At 37.7% G+C, this 20463-nt stretch overlaps 1 protein-coding gene across 2 annotated transcripts in view; it reads left to right on the top strand.

Annotated features, from left to right (window-relative positions):
• Positions 1-16749, top strand: part of LOC113981462 (transcription factor RFX3-like) — a 106952-nt gene extending 90203 nt beyond the window's left edge. The window contains exons 11-16 of one of the 2 annotated variants that reach the window (XM_027708859.1): positions 7388-7485; positions 7782-7931; positions 12598-12806; positions 13811-13964; positions 16025-16067; positions 16511-16749. In XM_027708859.1, the coding sequence (XP_027564660.1) occupies positions 7388-7485; positions 7782-7931; positions 12598-12806; positions 13811-13964; positions 16025-16067; positions 16511-16749 (893 nt within the window). Of the gene's footprint in view, positions 1-7387; positions 7486-7781; positions 7932-12597; positions 12807-13810; positions 13965-16024; positions 16068-16486 lie in introns of both variants that reach the window. The other variant, XM_027708860.1, reaches the window with a different exon arrangement.
• The last annotated feature ends 3714 nt before the right edge of the window (positions 16750-20463 follow it).

Here is a 20463-nt window from a genome sequence, read left to right as displayed (position 1 = left end):
AACATTATTACAGAATCACAGAATCATTTAGGTTGGAAAAGACCTCTAAGATCGAGTCCAACCTTTGACCGATCACCACCTTGTCAACTAGACCATAGCACTAAGTACCACATCCAGTCATTTCTTGAAAACCTCCAGGGATGATGACTCCACCACCTTCCTGGGCAGTCCATTCCAATGTTTAACAAACCTTTCCATGAAGAAATTCCTCCTGATGTCCAACCTGAATCTCCCCGGCGCAGCTTGAGGCTATGTCCTCTCGTCCTGTTGCTAGATGCCTGGGAGAAGAGGCCAAGCCCTACCTTGCCACAACCTCCTTTCAGATAGTTGTAGAGAGTGATAAGATCACCTCTGAGTCTCCTTTTCTCCAGTTGCCTCAGCCGCTCCTCATATGACTTACCCTTGCTGCAGACTTGCCCTCTGATCTAAGAGGCTTCGGGTTCCTGAAGGCAATCCTTACCAGTAAAGACTCAAGTGTAGAAGGCATCAAGTACCTCAGCCTTTGTCATTAGGTTCCCTACCCCATTCAGGACCAGGCTCACATTTTCTCTGGTCTTCATTTTTTTTGCTGATGTACCTGCAGAAACCCTTAATGTTACTCTTCACATCCCTCATCAGTTTCAACTCCAGGTGGGCTTTGGTTTTCCTAACCCCATCTCTGCACACTTGGACAGTGTCTCTGCATTCCTCCTGGGTCACTTGCCCCTTTTTCTAGCTCCTGTGTGCTTCCTTTTCATGTTTTAGTCGTGAGCTCCTTGTTCGTCCATGCAGACCTGTCATCTTTGCTTGATTTCCTGCTCAGTGTGATGGACCGTTCTTGAGCTTGGAGGAGGTGATCCTTGAATATCAAGCAGGTCTCCTAGATCCCGTCTGATCTCCAGGACTGCCTCCCATGGGATTTTTCCAAGCAGGTCTATTCTCTCAGTATGCTCAACTCCACCATCTCAATGTCAATGCAGCCCAGGCTCCCCCCAAGCTTCACATCACCAACAGTTTGTAAGAATTGTAAGAAAAGCTTCCTTGTTTGTAAGAATTGTGTCCAACAGAGTGTCTCCTTTTCAGCCCTGTTTTGCTGATTACAAGCTCTCTCTTTTCCATAACACCCTGCACCCTTTGTTTGCCAACCCATTCCAGTACTCCCTCACTTGATTGTGGGTAGTCATCTCCCTCCCCTGTTATTTCTAGTTTAAAGTTCTTGCCAGGTTGGCCAGCCTGTTGGTAAAGATGGTTTTGCTCCACTTGGTCAGGTGGATCCCATATCTCTCTAACAGTCTTCAATCCTTAAAGAAGGGTCCCCATGGTCATAAAATACAAATACCGATTGTCATTGCCAGCTGAGCAACCAACTGTTGACCCATAGGATACTTCCATTCCTCCTCAAGCTCTTGCTTTTCACTGGAAAGATCAATGAGAAAACTACCTGGGCCCCCATACCCTTGACCATTGCTCCCAGGTGCATGTAGTCACACTTGATATGCTCCAGGTCTCCTCTGGCAGTATTGGTGCCCACGTGAAGATTCACAAGGAGTAATAATCCCAGGATTGGACAAACCTTGTCAGTATCTCCCCAGCAATCAGTAAATCTCCCAACACAGCAGGTCAGGTAGGCAGATGTGGGCCCCCATCCCCTAAAGCATGGAGTCTGCCACTATTATCACTTGTCACTTCCTTCTGGTGCTGCTGTGTGGCTCAGGCTTAACTAGCTCAGATGATTCATTGGACAGAGTTCCCAGACCTTCATCTGCTGTGAGGGTACTGCATCTGTTCTTTAGCTGGAGATATGCAGGTGAAGCAGGAGCCTTCTTTCTGCTTCCAGAAGTCACAGGCTTCCAGCCTTTGCCATTTCCTAACCCAAGTAGCACAGACCACCTGATTCTCCTTCAATACAGCTGAGACTTCAGGCTGCAGGGTCTTGAAAAACCAGTAGATCTCTTTCTCACCTTCTCTGATACCACACAGTCTGCTGACCTCTTCCTGTACCTCCTTGGCAACACAGGTCCTGTTCCACTGCACACCTTCTGCATGCAAGGAAACTGTCTCCCTCTACCCCAGCCTCAGCGAGAGACCCCAAGCACTCACTGTACTCTGAGAGTTGCATTCTCCCTTTGGGAGTTCGGTCTGCATTGAGACCTCTGACATTATAGGGATAGTTGCATCAATGGCTGGAGGTGGTACCCTGTGACACATTAACACCATTATTCAGGACACGGATGCTGTTCTCTGCAAAGTTTCTGGGCCCCTTCTGAGCCAAGTGCTGCATCTGTTGTCTGCCTCTGTTTCTATGCCGTAAGAAGAAACTCAGGAAAATATTTGCAAGTACTACTTTGTAGAAATACCCCATCATAGGCAGGTTTCTTTTTTTTCTGGATAATCAGAAAGGTACCAACAGCAAAAAAAAAGGGAAAATATGTTTAATTTAGTAAAGATGTAAACTGATAATTCTATTTTTGAGTTTCATCATTTTTTCTTTTCCCGATTTTCAGTATTCAGGGAAACCTACTCTTTCCCATAACTTCCTAATAAATATTACCATAAAGGAAATTAGGAGTGAAGAAAAACTTTTTGAAAAACAAGCTCTAAGTAAAATTTGGTCAGTTGAAATTTTTGTGAAAACTTTTTAGTGCCAACAAAATGAATGAAAAACTACTGAGTAGAAAAAAGCCAAATTTCTTTGTTCAAAAATAAGCCAAACACTTTATATTTCAGCAGGAGTAAAATTTATTATTATCTAATGATTCTAGCAAAAGACCAGAGCCACTGTGTATTAATGGCAATAGATCCTTTCCCCTGAGAATGGCCTTTTTATCTCTTCACAAATGACAGGATGGACAGTACCAAACTTGTTTGGGAGTTCCTCTTCCAGGCAGAGAAGTTACGTTCAAGATATTTTTCACATTGTATTTCTCAATTTCAGCAATTTCAAGTTCTGGAAAAACTGCAAAATCTTGTTATTTGTGTAGGAGAAAGATTTCATATGAGAAACACAAACTTTTTGAATGCTTATCCAAAAATAAATGTTCTTCTCCTAACTTTTTTTGCTGCATCGTTTAATATGTGTTTAGTAACACTTTACAAACTATCTGAATGAACTTAGCCCATTTATTTTGCACCAGATTGTTAAAATTCTCTGAAAGAGGTTTTTGGCAATTTTGATGATACCCAGATCAACTTGAAGAATGTTTGGAGCATGTAGGCGCTTAGGCTTTTGGTAATGGCTGGATATGTTAACCACTGTTTACAGGACAGAGGACAAAAAAATTTTTTAATTTAATGTATCATTTTCAAAGTTCATTCGAAATTTGTGATCACTCTATACATCACCATCCTCTAATAATATAGTGTTCAGCTAGAAAGATGGAATATTATTTCTTTAGAATTTAGAATTTTTCTTTCTTCATAGCTAAAGACTTTTTTTTAAAAAAAAACTACATTTTTTCCACACTCACTTTTTAAAACAGATCATTCTGTAATACAGTGGGGTTGAAAAGATCTTAGGTATTTTACATAGCATTTGTCCAGGAAAAAAACTTTGCTAGCAGAAGTTTTTAATTACAGGATTCATCGATTACTCAAGCTGAAAAAGGGCATTTCTCATATTAGGTGGCTTCCATTAACAATTAATTGTTACTCTACCAAACATGCTGTTTTGCCTCATAAACAAAATCCAAGCTTTACTTGTCGCTGTTGAGACAGCCAAAGCGACACAGAAGCAGTCTTCTTCCAAAAGCAGGACAGGAGAGGGATAGATAGATAGATAGAACCTTTATTGTAACAAGTCACCGACATTTATAGCTCTTGGCATAACATACATGTTACATTACGATTGGTGCCTGCAAATAAACATGCATCAGAATTGGCTGCCCTGTAGCACATTCATGATGATTCAGCACCCGTAGACTCACGGTGACTAAACTCCAGCAAGCTCACTCTGACTCCGCAGAAAGCTCAGGGTATCTGCCTCTATAGTCCTGTCTTCCTTCCAGCAGACCTGCTGTTAACCCCAACATTTACTTGCACTGTTTCTTCTTAGATGTAGTAAAAAAAAAATCACTTATAGGTAATAGGATTTCCCTTTTCTGGTTTTTTCTTCTTCATTACTGTGGCAGCATTCATTCTCCGCCACCAAGTTTTCACATCAGTAAGAGCAATCCTACCTTCTGTTAGTTTAACACATTCTTATACATTGCTTATTGATACTGTCGTTGAACATTGCACATTGCATTTTGTTCTTCAGAACTAAAATAAACAGCATGTTAGCAATGGTTCAGGGTACTTAAAGCTTACTTGAGGAAACTGAAGTATTGCAATAATTGCCATTTCCTGTGGGGTTTTGCTCTTTAAAAGCAAAAGTACTTAGGCAAAAACTGAAGATGGAAAATTAATGATGGAAGTTTTCAGTTTGTTAAATCAGAAACTAAATAATTGTTACAATCAAAGAATAATTCAGCTTGGAAGGAACCTCAGGAGGTCTCTAGTCCAACCTCCTGTTCAAAGCATGGTCAATGCTGAATTCAGACCTGTTCGCTCAGGGCTTTACCCAGTCAGGTCTTGAAAACGTCTAATGATGGAAACTACACAAAGCTCTCTGGGCAACCAGTTGTGCTGCTTAACTGTCCTGGGTTGCTTTTGCTCTGCTTTGTTGTCCCTCTAGCAGATATGGGGTTGTTCAAGTCCCTCATAAGAACTGGAGCCTGTGAACATGAAGCTTATTCCAGTTATCTGAAGGAGACCTGTTTGACTTTACATGGCAAGCTTTTGGTAGAGGTGGGGGGTGCACAAATGGCTTCTATGAGAAGACACCAAAAGCTGTCCCCATGTCAGAAAGAGCCATTTTGAGCTGGCTCCAAGATGGACCCACTGCTGGCCAAAGTCTGAGCCAATCAAAGACATTATTAGCATCTCTGTGATAACATATTTTTAAAAAAGGGTAAAAAATGCTGCACAACAGCAGCTGGGAGAAAGGAGTGAGAATATATGAGAGAAACAATTCTGCAAACTCCAAGATCAGTGAAGAAGGACAGGGAGGAGGTGCTCCAGTGGCTGGAGCAGAGATTCCTCTGCAGCCTATGGGGAAGACCATGGTGAAGCACACTGTCACTCTGCAGCCCATGGAGGACCCCACACGAGAGCAGGTGGGTGTGCCCTGAAGGAAGCTACAGCCCATGGAGAGCCCATGCTAAAGCAGGGTCCTGGTAGGTACAGTGGTCCTGTGGAGAGGAGCCCATGCTGGAGCAGGCTTTTTGGCAGAACCTGTGATCTTGTGTGGAGACCTACACTGGAGCAGTTCATTCTTGTAGGACTTCACCCCATGGAAAGGACCTATGATGGAGCAGTTTGTGAAGAACTGTAGCCTATGGGAAGGACCCATGTTCGAGAAGGTCATGAAGGACTGTCTCCCATGGGTGGGACCCCATACTGGAGCAGGGGAAGAGCATGAAGAGGAAGGAGAGGCAAAGACAGTGTTATGAACTGACCGCAACCCCCTTTTCTTGTTGCCCTGTGCCACTTGGGGGGAGGAGGTAGAAGAGTTGAAAATTAAGTTGTTCCTGGAAAGAAGTGAGGATTGGAGGAATTTTTTTTTTTTAGATTTGTTCTTATTTCTCATTATCCAGCTCTGTTTGATTGGCAATAAATTCAATTAATTTCCCCAAGCTGAGTCTGTTTTGCCTGTGATTGTAATTGCTGAGTGATCTCCCTGTCCTTATCTTGACCCATGAGCATTTTGTCATATTTTTCTCCCCTGTTCTGTTGAGAAGGGAGAGTGATAGAGCAGCTTGGTGAGCACCTGGCGGTCAGCCAAGGTCAACCCATCACAAGACTTCATCTACTTCTTCCTGATGAGGTAGTCTGTATCAGATACCTACATCATCACCCACATTGTTATGTCATCTAATCTGGACCCTTAAGCTCTCAACTGGCTTATCATCCATCCCTAGGCAAAGCTCCATGCATTCCACCTCCTCCTTCATATAGAACACCTTCTTGGCTTGTTTTCCCTAAAGATTCTGTGTCTATCCATTGTAGCACTCCAGTTGTATGAGCCATCCCACAATATCTCTGTGATCGTAGCCCTGCAAATGCTCACAGACATCTAATTCCTCCTATTTTTCCCCATGTTGCATGCATAAGTGTGCAGGCACTTCAGAGAGGCACCCATTTGTACCAATTTCCCCAAAAGGGTATGAAAGCTTTCCCATAATGCTGATGTCCTGACATTTCCTTAGTTATGTGCACATGCTTGAAGTGGTCTGCTTTCAACATGGTTTTGTTGATTCTGAGGTCCCTCCAGTTTACACCACATCCTTTGCTTGCCTACCCAGTCTATGACTTACTCACTTGACTATTGGTCATCCCTTCCCCATCATTTCTAGTGTGAAGCTCTCCTTACCAGGTTGGTCAGCCTGTTGGCAAAGCTGTTTGCGCCTCACTTAGTCGTGGATTCTGTTTCTCCCTAGCAGTCCTCCATTTTTAAAGAGAATCCCATGGTCATAGTGGGACAAAGTCTAGTTGGAGGCCAGTAAATAGCAGTGTACCCCAGAGGCCAATACTGGGTCCAACACTGTTCAATGTCTTCATTAGTGATCTGGATGATGGGGCAGAGCATACCCTCAGCAAGTTTGCTGATGACACAAAACTGGGAAGAGTGGCTGATACATCACAAGGTTGTGCTGCTATCCAGAGGGACCTCGAAAAGATGGATAAATGGGCTGACAGGAACCTCATACAGTTCAGAAAGGGGAAGTGCCAAGTCCTGCTCCTAATGGTATCCTGGGCTGTGTTAGACAAAGTATTGCCAATAGGTCCAGGTAGGTGATCCTTCCCCTTTATTCAGCACCAGTTGAGTACTGTATACCTGGAGTCCTGTCTCTAGTTCTGGTCTCCCCAGTACAAGAGTGACATGAACATACTGGAGAGAGTCCAATGAAGGGCCATGAATTGGCACTGCTTAACTGTCCTCAAGGTGAAAAAATTTCCCCTATCAAGTCAGGACCCCTCTTTTTTCAGTTTATGCCCAGTGTTTATCACCCTCCTGCATCATTTTGAAGAGGCTGACTCTATCTTCTTGATACCTTGTAGGTATCGAAAGGCTTCTATTAGGTCCCCCCTAAACTTTCTCTTTTCCAGGCTGAAAAAACCTACTTTCCTCAACCTCTCCTCATAAGGTATGTGCTCCAGCTCCCTGACCCTGTGGCCCTCTACTGAACTTGCTCCAGTTTATCAACATCCTTCTTGTATTGATAGGGATCTAAACCTAGACTGGATAAGTCTCTGAGCCAATAAATGCAGTACTTCTCAATGTGGGATATTTAAATACTGAGGATGAAAAAGGTTTCAAGAGAGGCACCTTGCCATCCTTTTAATTTTATTTTTATTCTTTAATATTTAGGTGCCTTGACTCAAGCCATTCGCAATTTTGCAAAAAGCCTTGAAGGTTGGCTTTCCAGTGCCATGAACAATATTCCACAGAGAATGATACAAACCAAGGTAAACAAAGTTTACTGCAGTTTTTTTTCACAATTGTACACTAGATGTCATTCAAGATCTAAAAGTAGCAGCCTTTTAACTTTTATGGTAAATGTCATATTTAGGTTGAACTTCAAAGATAAAACATGGGATTGGAAATAACTTTGTTTTGCCAAAAAAATCCATAGGAAAAATGGTATTTGTTCCATTATATGTGAATTGCTCATAAATTAATACAGCAATTTTAAAATTAAAATAGATGAAACAGAAGATCGGTGGATAATACAATGTGTTAAGATAAATGGATTTCTTCATAGGTTGCCTCTGTAAGTGCCTTTGCCCAGACTTTGAGAAGATACACATCTCTCAATCACCTGGCTCAGGCAGCTCGAGCTGTGCTTCAGAACACTTCTCAGATCAACCAGATGCTCAGTGATCTCAACCGTGTGGATTTTGCCAATGTACAGGTACCTTTGGCTTTAAAAACCAGACTTTTAAAAAAATTATAACTTCTACCTGATTTTTTTCATTTTTATTGTTAGTTCTTATTCTATTAAGAAAACAAAGTAGGAACATTTTTCTGATTTATATATATACAGTGCTTCAGTCAAAACTTTCCAACTTCTTCTTTGGCTGTAAGGAAAATAAAACCTCAGAAACATTATCTGTTTCCATTTTCTCTGAAAGCTTCTTATCCTTCAGACCATGCATTCTGCCAATTTTTATTTAATGCAGATGAAAGTGTAGACTACGTGTGTTGTTAGAATGAACAGCATGAACAATGCCTGAAGATGAAATCTTGGATAGTAACATAGCTTCTGATCTTCCATAAAAAAGTATTGATTGTACAGCACTATTTCTAGTACAGATGGTTTCATTATTTGTATTATGTTTCATAATTTTATTTAAAATACAATATCATATGTATACTTTGTGTTTACATTTCCAACCTTTCCTAAGTAACTGGTTAGAACTAGTTTCCAGTTATCTGTAAAACATCAATTTATTATTTTTCATTAGACTTATAAAAGGGTTTCCCTTTTACCTCTTTCTTCTCCTTAGAAGAAATAACATTTTTTTTCTCCTGTTGCTCAACTAACTTACATGGCCCACATTACTGATAGTCATACATTTGTCTTCTTTCATGAACAAACATTTTAACTCATTTTAACAGAAGTTCAGAAGTTCACTAAGAACAGTTAAATTCTTTTTGCTTTTCTCAAAGATCTTTGAATAAATAATATTTAACACAATATAGTTATATTGCGTAATAGTGTGTGATTTAGTATGTGACCAAATATATGGTGTATTAAAAATTGTTCTGTGGTAAGATATAGGGTCTATGAATGTTGAGTTGTTAACTTGGCATGTGATAGCTAGAGTTTAAGAATATGGTCTATGTCAAATCAATATTGGTTTTCTCAAATTCCATTTAACAGAAGTATCCATACTAGTCTTATTAAAACTTAAAAATGTAATATAATCACATTCCATGATAATACTGTGAATTGCTCATTATTGTACATGGACTGTGTTTGTCCAATTGTGTGCTATTTATATTACTCATTAAGCAATCTAATATATTGCAGACTATGGATAAAAACAGCAATCCTTTTTTGTCCATAAAACAAAGCTTTTTTTAAGTGAGGTGATTAAAAAATGTAACAGAAATTGTAGTTGATCTTAACTCTGTCATGATTTAGTAATGCCATTCCCCAATTTAGTGTTCCCACTGAAACACACCAGACCTCCCACCCCTCCCCCTGCGGCAGGCTGGAGAGGAGAATTGGAAGGACAAAAAAGGTAAAGATCATGGGGTGAGCTAAGAACAATTTACTAGAAACAACAATGAGATAAGAAAACAAACAGTAACAACAACAAGGCTAATAAGAGTGTACAAGATAGGCAAATGATTCACACGTGATTGCTCTCCATGTCTAACCCGGCACCACACTGCTGCACACGCCATGCACCAGCCAAACCAGAAGGCTACCCACCCCCCTCCATCCCCTGCGCATGGTGTGAAGTGGTATAGAATCACAGAGCATAGTTACAGAATTACAGAATCTTCTGAGCTGGAAGGGACCCACAAGGATCATTGAGTCCAACTCTTAAATGAACGACCCATATAGGGGATTAAACCTGTGACCTTGGCGTTAGCACCAAGTTTTAATCAAGTGAACTAATCTCAGGTATAAAATAACCTTCACCCCCTCCTGGCTACTGCAAAATATTAACCCTGTCCTGGCTGGAACCAGGACATTATCCACCCTTTATTTTATACCATCTACCTCATGCCCAGATCCTACACCTTGCAACTATATATATATATATATATATATCTACACAAGCAGAGGTATCATTTCCATAGTCAATGGCTGTTCCTCCAAGATGTTGAGTTCATTTAGTCCATGACTGTGGATTCTATCTGTCCTAGATGTCTTCCAGGGCAGAAGGGCTGGTGTCCTGTTGGTTGGTTGCAAGCTGCATCAGGAGATCATGACTGGTGTATCTGGAGCAGTCTATATTCATTGTCCATGGTAGTTATGGCATACAGTGGCAGTGTCATTCAGCAACCAATATCATACGATTCAACATTACCAACTGTTCTCACCCAAAAATCAAATCTCCTTGAGGTACACATTGTGTTTCCCCATCCCTTTGCATTACCCACCAAGTGCACCCAGGTCCTGGAGCAAAAACAATCCCACGGAGGGGTTTGCCTCTGCTGGGGGCAGGACTAATCCAAACTGTCTTCCCTAACGCATTCTTCATATGCACCATGGGAACTTTATCCCCTTCTACGGTATGTGGAGGTTTTGATTGGACAGGGACAGCTCAATTGGTGGAGCCTCTAGTGTTAACTAACCAGGTGGCCTTTGCTAAATGTAGATCCCAATGTTTGAAGGTCCCACCACCCATTGCTTTCAATGTGGTTTTTAACAGTCCATTGTACCATTCAATTTTCCCAGAGTCTGGTGCATGATAGGGAATATAATATACTCACTCAATACTGTGCTCTCTGGCCCAGGTGTCTATGAGGTTAGTTTTGAAATGAGTCCCGTGGACCGACTCAGTTCTTTCTGGGGTGCCATGTTGCCACAGGACTTGCTTTTCAAAGCCCAAGATGGTGTTCCAGGCAATGGTGTGAGGCACAGTGTGCGTCTACAGCCACCCAGTGGTTGCTTCTACAATCATAAGCACATTACACTTGCCTTGGCAGGCCTGCTGGAGTGTGATGTAATCAATCTGCCAGGCCTCTCCATATTTATATTTCGACCATTTCATCCCCCATACCACAGGGACTTTACCCGCTTGGCCTGTTTGTTTCACAGTTATGGATAACCTGGGAGATAGTGTTGATGGTTAAATCGACCACAGCTGCTATTTTGTTGACCACATCCATTGAAATCTGACAACATCCATCTTGCCATTTTACTTCTAAAAACTGAATTTCCTGGGCAGATCCCTTGACCTTACTTTGTTTTATGTCAAAAGCAGCCTTCACGAGGATCTGGATTATCTTCTTCCGTTTCTCAAAAACTTCCTCTGCTGTGTTGCCCCATACAATGATGTCATGAATGTATTGCAAGTGTTCTGGAGCCTCACCCTTTTCCAGTGCAGTCTGGATCAGTCCATGGAAAATAGTAGGGTTGTGTTTCCACCCCTGGACCAGTGAGTGTTTTAAGGTCGCTTAAAGAATCGCCAGCAAAGTATCAGCAAAAACAGGTTTAATATAAAAGTGACAGCATCACAAAATTCCTTGGCAAGGATCACTCTACTACTTACTAGATGGTTAAAGTACACCGAGAAAAAGCAAACAAAAATCCAAAATCAGTCAATCCAAACTGAAATAAACCCAAAAGTATTTATGTGGAGGCTGGGGGAAGGAGGGGAGAGAAAAGGATAGGAAAGGGTAAAGATAAAAAAGGAATATAAAAGACCCTTCTGTTGAGTCACAAGGTTCAGAGTAGACCTCTGTGCTAAACTGAGCCCGGACTTGATCAACAGTTTATGCCTAAAGGCCCAAAAGTATTTAACTTAAACTTAACAGCACTTAAACTCAATCGATAACCGAAGTTAAATAATTTAGCAAAGGATTCATATAGAATTTACTATAGCACAACAGTAACTTACTTACAGGCCTAACTTACAAATCTAAAGTACTTAAGAATCTAGGATAGCAGCATTCCTAGTACATTTGCTATAGTGTATTCACACTCGCATGCACACAGACCTAAAGAGTCTGTACAAGGTACCTTTGAAAGATTCCCCTTGAATTCAGTGAAATACTCACTTTGGATGCCTTTGCATCTTCTCAGCAGGCAAAGGGTTGAACCTTGAGGATGGGGGGGGGTATCATCCCAGGATCCATCGTCATAATCTTAACCCTTCGAGCCCCACATTGGGCTCCAAATAAGGCTATCGTTGTTTAGGAATAGCATTTCCCAATTTAGTGTTCCCACTGAAACACTTCAGACCATGCACCACTTGCTCACTTCTCCCCCCCTCCCCTTGTGGAGGGCTGGAGAGGAGAATTGGAGGCACAAAAAGGTAAAGATCACACACTCCGGCAAACAGGAAAGACGATACCCCCCTGCACATGACATGAGTTGGTATAGAATAACCCCAGGGTCCTGGCTGTGCCCCTCCTGGCTGCTGCAAAAGTTAACCCTGTCCTGGCCAGAACCAGGACACTCCTTCAAAGGATTAGTAACCATGATACTTTGGTTTCTTGGCTCCTCTTTAGCTTTTACTCTCTCAACTTCCATTTGACTGCCCTTTCCATTCCTTGTTCCTGTAGTCTCAAGCCTGGCAATTCCTGAAATTTTTACTAGAAAAACTATGAATGGAGGAAGTTGAAAATTCTTTAATGAAAATTAATATGGAACATTGCAATGTATTTGTGATTTTTCATTGTGTTTTTATGCGCGTGCTTTATTTGATGCCCATTTTTATACTTTGGATTCCTTACTCTCATTTTCTTCCAACAAAATTGAGAGAGATAGGAAGATAAAAATACTCATTAGTTTGCTTAATAAGTGTATTTCATCCTTTTCATTTAATTCTTCAGTCTTTAAGAAAAATTTACATTTTGTGTTTTGCTTTCATGTTTGCCATGTGTTATAACAGGAACAGGCTTCCTGGGTGTGTCAGTGTGATGACAATATGGTTCAAAGACTAGAAACAGATTTCAAGATGACTCTTCAGCAGCAGAGCACTCTGGAGCAGTGGGCTGCCTGGCTTGATAATGTAATGATGCAAGCATTGAAACCATATGAAGGAAGACCCAGCTTTCCTAAAGCAGCACGGCAATTTCTTTTAAAATGGTCTTTCTACAGGTAGTCTTCTAAATTATTTTATCTATTTTATTATTTGCTGAACTGTATGCTGTAATAATGTTGAAAAAAGTAATATCAGACAATAGTTCCCAAGAAATGAAGAGTCTTCCCCCCATCCACTGAAAGATTAGTGTTATTAACATTAAACATGGTGCTACATGCAACTCAGTAGTGGATGAAACGATCCTTGTATATTGTTTTAAAGACCTTGTGTAAGGGTAATGAGGTTGGAATTTTATCCTGATTTGGAAATATGCCATGAAACATTTTGGATTGAATAGCTATATAATTTTAAAGCAAATGTTTTAATACTAGTTATTAAAATACCATGGCTTCTATTTTTATTATGTAGGGACAACAAAATATTTTTTAATGTGTAAAAAGAACAACAAGGTAAATCTTCCATCTCATCTGCTACTGTATCAGTTATCATAGTAAAGCTATTTTTTTTCAAAATTGTACATTTATAGCATCTACTTTCTGAGAGTATCATATGGCTGTTTTCATCCACAATCTGCATTTTTCTATTATAAGGTATACACAAACTTATCTAAATTTTACAAGTTTAAAAATCATACCAATTAAAACCTTTGAACTAGGAATGTGAGCACAACAGACACAATATTTTGAAGGACTGCTTTGTTTAAAATTAAATAATTTTAATACAATTTTGTTATTTAAAATTTTAACAGAGGTCTTCCTTTCACTAAGTTCAGTTTTTACATGTGCTCACATATTGGTAATTGTGCATACACCAAAACAAAAACTTTCCCGTCTTTTTTAAAATTTAGCTTCTAGTTGTGTAATGTGTTCTCTAACCATGCTTTCAAAAAAAGGGAGAGACAAATAATTGTCTTTCCCAGACATTTCTTTCTGAAGATACCATTGATCAGATGGTTTTGGATAGCATTGCTTTATTATTCTTGAAGTGTATATTTCATATGAATAAATTATTAAATAATTGTGATATTTATTTCATATTTTTTTCTCCCATATTTAAATAGCTCAATGGTGATTCGAGATTTAACCTTACGCAGTGCTGCTAGCTTTGGCTCTTTTCATCTGATCCGCTTGCTTTATGATGAGTACATGTTTTACTTAGTCGAACATCGTGTTGCTCAGGCAACAGGAGAAACACCTATTGCAGTTATGGGAGAGGTAAGATAATATGCAAGACAATGGATTGGTGAATTTAGCGATAAATCTGGATATGCATCTACAATTTTTTTTAACATTTACATGGACCTATGGGATATTTTGCAATATTTGTAATCCGTTGTAGATTGAGTTGCAAATACATTGGCATCTTCAAATTTGGGTTATTTATCTTCATCCATGTTTCACATGAAAGTAGCACAGAAGTGCTTGCAGGATTGGGACATGGCATAATTTCATGCCTATATTTCAATGTATTTTGCTTAAAATAAACAGAGCAAAAGTCTAAATTCATAACCACTGTGTCTTGTTTTCCTCAGACCTCTTTTTTTTTCAGTAGCTCACCTAACTGTTAATTTTGTGTGGGTTGCTTAAGAAATTACATTATCTTAGGAGTTATCATCAAGGAATTGTACTTTTAAAGTTCTAGAAAATGGATAGATGTGGAGGTACAATAGATAGTTCACCAGACTGACGCTTAATGTTTTTACACTTGATGATCAGTATATCATGTTTTATCTTCCTGATAAGTTGTAAGTCACCTTGCATGACTTGATATATCATTCTTTCCTCAGGATATATTAAATAGTATATTTAAATATTATAAAAATTTGTACTTTTTCATAGAAATGGGAAGTCGGCCTAATTTGTAGTTTGATATGACATTTTGTAAAAAAATTAATGACTGTTTCTGATTAGATATTTGATTGAACTCTGCCATTACATTTATAGCAAAGTATTGCAAAAATGTAGTATTGCTACATTCTTGTTTTCTTGACAGACATAGTATATGTTAAATTTAATGTTTGTGGTGTACTGGGGGACTTCCTATAATGTTTTGGCAAACTTAAGGCAGATATTATCTTAGAGAGAAAATATGTAATCTAAAGCTTTGAGAGACGAAGGGAACAGGGAAGGAGTTGTAAACATTCATTAAATACATGGTTTCTTGTGTTTCTCTGCATTTACTGACTGGTTGAAATATAAAATGGGAAAGACTAAGGCTGGTTTGACAAACACTTGAAGCCATTATGAACTGCCTTTGCAGCTGAGAAAAGCACTCTGTTTCCTCCTCTCCCATCCCCTTAGATTTGTATATTGATGCTGGCACAAATACTCAGGCAGACCTGTGGTTAACTGGATCAGAGAATTAATCTTGTGCAAAATAACCCCTTGGGCTACTTTTCTTGGGTTAGTTCTGTCATGTGGTTCTTTGCATGGCCATGTGAAAACTTAAAGTGAAAGGATGAGTATGGGGAGGTGAGGAGGGAGTATGTATGAAGGAACCTGGAAGGACAGGGCTGCTGCTGCTTATGCTGATTTAATGTTCACTGAACATTAAAAAATCTTTCTGTATTTCTGAAAAGGACTGAATCAGGTATGGTTAGAAATATATTTATTTAAATATTGTACTCCTTTCATTTGAGATTAACTCATCAAATTATGCTCTGCTGCTTATCATTTAAGAGAAGGGTAAAAGACTCGGACAAGGAAAGGGAGGAAAGAAGTTTACATTTTTCACTTGTGAGCAACTTTTCACTTTGTTTTTAGTATAAGTAAACTAGTCAGCAGAATATGCTGTAATAACCATCAACCTTATTTTCAGTGGTGCCATTTATTTACCTTACATATAGTTTTGCTACACTATAACTGCCTTTAGTGACACACCATTTTAGGGGAACTTTTAAACAAGCTTTTGGTTAAAATATTGCAGTTTAAAAATGGACACCGGTCATGTTTTCTAGCATTCTACATCAGACATATCTCACTCAAAGCAACAAAGGCCTTGACATAAGTCACTCTAAAAAATCCAAAACCATATGGTTAAGTTTATATCCTATTGTTTTAATTGCTGAGAATATTTTATTTTCATTTCCTTAGTATGAACGTGAATATGATGGAATGGAAAATGAACTGATATACTATGGATGTGACTGCAGTCAGATGCATGCACTTTCATACTAGCAACAAGCCATTAGAGCATACTACTGGCTTCATCATAGATAATCTAAGGTCATGTTTGTATAGGACTGTGACTACACTTTTTATTGTTTATTTTGCAGTTTGGTGATTTAAATGCTATATCCCCTGGAAATATGGATAAAGGTAAGCAGTCAAACCTCTCAAGTGTATCATTTTATTTAGAACTAACGTGTGTCTTGGAGTAAGACAAGTTCTTATATTTTGAAAATATAGTTAAGCAGAATCTAAAGCTGTATCATAATTTAAATTATGTGAACTACTATATGGGTACAATATGCTATACATTATATATAATAATGATTACAGTACTGTAGGGCCTTAATAGTTAATTTTTTTAAAATGTTTATTATTTACACAAGAAATTTTCAGAATTTCACCCAGAATTTATTTGTATATCCTGGTGAGAGAGCTGAAGGGGATGGACAGTTGGAAAAAGGAAGATATGATTGGTTGCTATACTTTCCTGTGTTTTCATATTTCATGTTATTTGCAAAATAAAGGCCTTTGTATTCAGATTTTTTCCCTTTGTGCTATTTTTTCATTTTCTTTTTTTTTTGTATGTGCAGATGAGGGCAGTGAAGTTGAAAGTGAAATAGAAGAGATGGATGAAAATGGAGAGCCACAAGCAAAGAGGGAGAAAACAGACTTAAACCAAGCATTTCAGGCAGGTTGCATGCAGCAGCCAGTGCTTGAGAGTGGAGTAGAGCAGAGCCTCCTGAACCCACTTCATAATGAGCACATTGTTACAAATACTCAGACTATCAGACAATGCAGTGCTACTGGAAATACATATACTGCAGTCTAATATTGAAGTGCCCCCCAACTACATTAGCCTTGTTGATGATGGACTTAATGGGGGGAGGTAGGAGAATAGGTCTGAAAGGTTGACTTACCAAATTTTAGCTGTGCTGAACATTACCTTTTATTAGAGTTGTGAAATGTGTGTATGCATTTTGTCAGATGTTTAAAAAAATTTGTAAGCAAAATCATTTTGCATTGGTTACTCAATATTATGAATTTTCCTAGTTCCAGGTGTCAATGAAGATTTTTGTCAAACTTTTAATGTTAATGCTTTTGTTCGCTTAAAATTAAAACAACTTATTTTTTTTATAGTTTAAATATATTTTAATGTTAATTATTTGTCATTATGATTTCATATGCATAGGCATTTAATTAGATGCAAAATATTTTTAAAAAATGCTTTCTTTGACTTATACTGGATGCATACTCATTTGACACCAGATGCATCAAATTTGTTATAAAAGGTGCTTTTCATTGAACAGAACTAGAAGACACTATTTTGATGAAATTATGAGCATTCAGGGGGTATTTTTATCATAAAGTTGGAGGGTTGGGAATATCTACTGTTTTCTTTCTGTAAGGAAGAAGTGTTTTCGCTGCATTTACAAATGCAGAATAAGTGATAGAATTGTAACAATGTGGTAATGTGTACACTGTAGGCACACCTAATTATCTGTTCTTGTGTAAACAATACAAGCTTCCTTTAAAATCAACAGCTCTGGATTTTATTTGCATGCCAATTCCTTTGGTTTTGGTTGTCGAGTGGTACTGTAGTTAATAGAAACTAAACCAGAAAAAAAGTGACTTGATTTTTTTTGTGTACATGCTACTTATGTTGAACTGGACATACAGGAAAGCATTCCTTTTGGATGACTTTCTTCTATTCCAGGCCTTTTCCTACTGGTTTAATTTGCTGCTTTCATAAATGATAATTTATAGAATGTAAGAAATGTAGCAACTCACATCATTTTCTTTTCAAAATATATTTCCCAATTAATAAAGTGAATTTAAATTTTTACAAAAATTTATTAAGGTAGTGTAACTGGCACACCTCCCTTGTACTTATTCCCAATTGCATTAAATTTGAATAGGTGGCTAGATGGATCATTGCCATTTAAGAATGTACATCAGGGATCATTGTACCTCGGCTTTTACATGGTGCCTTAAACAGAACTGAAGCTAAGATTTAGTATTTTTTGTTATTTTTAATAACTCTTAAAATTTATTCAACAAGGTGTGCCTGTCACTTTCAAATTTCCTAAATATTGGGGCAGGTTACATAGTCTTCAAAGAAATAAAGAGGGTTTTATTATTAAGTGATATTTATATCCCTCCTAAAATTGATACTAACAATATTTTCTCTTGTTTCTAGCTGAATATCACTTTATTACAAATAAAGTTTGCTTGGGAACTTGAAAAGCAAAACTAGCTTTAATACCAACTTCAGATGTTGTTAAAGTAAATGGACCCTAGTCATAATCATGGTTATATATTTTAAATCCTTGACAGATTTTAATTTTTAAAAGTCAGACAAAATAAATAAGCAGATACATAATGCAGCGCATATTTTCATTTTGTATATGTGGTAGGGTGCCAGTCTGATGCTATGTTTTAATGATTACATCTTATAGTGATAGTTTATACAGTCCATATTAATTAACATTAAACGTCTAATTTTTTTTTAATATATTAAGTATTTTCATTATTTTTAAAGCAGACACGAATTGGCTAGGCTAAAATAGTGAAAATAAATAAATAAAAACAAAAAGTGAAGGAAAAATAACAAAAGCAATTTTATAGAAAGGACTGTATAAAAAATGTAGGGAGTCTTGTTTTCTCTAGCTTGACTGTGGACCAATTTTTATTTAAAGTCATATATATCAAATGGGTGAACAGCATGTGACATGAACAGTGTATTTTTAGCAAAGAAATTTGTTGCTAGAGCTTTCAGATGCTCCAAGAATGGTTACAGATCAACTGTATTTTTTGAGGTACAAAATTATTTGTAAATTTCTTAGCAGAATTTGGAGGCCAACCCATCCTACTCCATTCCATGTAGGCACAGTTCCTACTTATGTCTGTAGATGTTTTTTGTCTCAGCAAAAAGTGCAAATGAGGTTTGTATTAATTTTTATCTACATTCACCTGTGCACTGAATCCTCATAGGTTTTGTTCTCCCAAATACCACTGCATCCTGGGGTTTTTTTCCCTTAGAAATCAGCACGCTTCACCAAAAATCCTAAAAACTAACCTATAATAAATATTTTCTCCCTTTTATTTTGCATTACAAGATTTTAACAAGTAAAATGTAATTTAATACTCAGCATTTTTCATTTTTAACATAGGGTGCTCTATGCTGTACTGATGGTCTGTTTTGTGTGTTTTCAAATTTTGTGTTGACAAACCTTAAAGGTTTTTTAATGGTAGAATGTTGGATTTGTTGTTGCTGCGAGAAAAGTATAGTTGTAACATGTAAATCTAGGTTGCTAAGAAGCGGTGGGACCTAAACATCTTTTGAACAGTTGATCACTGTTCATGTAGTGCAAAAAGAAAACAAAATATATGCATACAAAAACAGAATGCATATCATGGATTCTAATAGAAGTTATCAAAACAAATTGGAAGGAACTATCCCTGATTCAGATACCTGAATGAAGTTTGTATTTCTATGCTTATCAAATGATTATTCTCTCAAATTTTTGAGCAATCTTTTCACCACTTTATCAAATATTTAAAAGAATTAAGTTGTTGTAAGCTGCTATGTATACTTACAAGTATAAGATTTGTGTGCTTTACTTTTAAATTTACTGCAATTTAGATCAAACATACACACATGAAACAATTTACAAACTTTTGATATTTGCAAATAGATGTGTATTGTTAATGATTCATGAACACAAATATGGATACATTGGTCCAAATTATGTAGTGTGTAGCATGCAGCTGAATTGCTACTCTGAAGCCTGCTTAAACTCTAAAAGAGTTCTAAAGAGCTGTAGCAAGAATCTACTGACTAGACACTACAAGATAAGGGTTTGTGGATATCATTTGTGGATTTTACCCAATCTTGATGTGAAATTCAAAATAATTATTTTAGAGATGCTTCCCCTATTGGCACAAATAACTTAGTAAACACTGTGGCAGAATGGGTATTGTTGAATTACTTTTTCAAAATACTGGGCCCAAATTTCACAAGTGTTATATATATGAAAAGTTAGTTACATTTTCATATTTCTCATTGTAAATCAGTTTTTAAAAAAGAAAAAAGCCCCCTCTTTTCAGTTACCTGTTTCTGTGTTTCAATATTGTACTGTAGCATGCTTTGTGCATCTTTTTTTTTAATGTTCCATTAAATAATTAGGATAATATTCTTTAAATTGTTTACTTACAAAATGATGATGTACAGCATTTCTGCCTATAGTTCACAAATGTGTAAAATAATGTGCTGGTGTACTGTCACTGAAGAATGTATAGCTCTATAAAACATTTCCATTTAAAGTGAAACATTTTTAAATGTCTGAAATACTGCTTCTTGTCAAAATATTTTCCACAGGCAAAGACCTGACCTGATATATTTGTGTTTCTCATCAAATGATATCAGCATTGTTTAGAAAAACATTTATATTAGTTAGTGCTACATTGCAATCTAACTTAGTATCTTTGCTACTTTAGTGATAAAAAGAAATAAAAAACAGGAATAGAAGAATAAATACAAAGT

The sequence above is a fragment of the Neopelma chrysocephalum genome, unplaced genomic scaffold, assembly GCF_003984885.1.
Source record: "Neopelma chrysocephalum unplaced genomic scaffold, ASM398488v2 Primary Assembly neopelma1_96561, whole genome shotgun sequence".
NCBI classification, from domain to species: Eukaryota; Metazoa; Chordata; class Aves; order Passeriformes; family Pipridae; genus Neopelma; species Neopelma chrysocephalum.
This window is presented reverse-complemented; position numbering and strand designations above follow the sequence as displayed.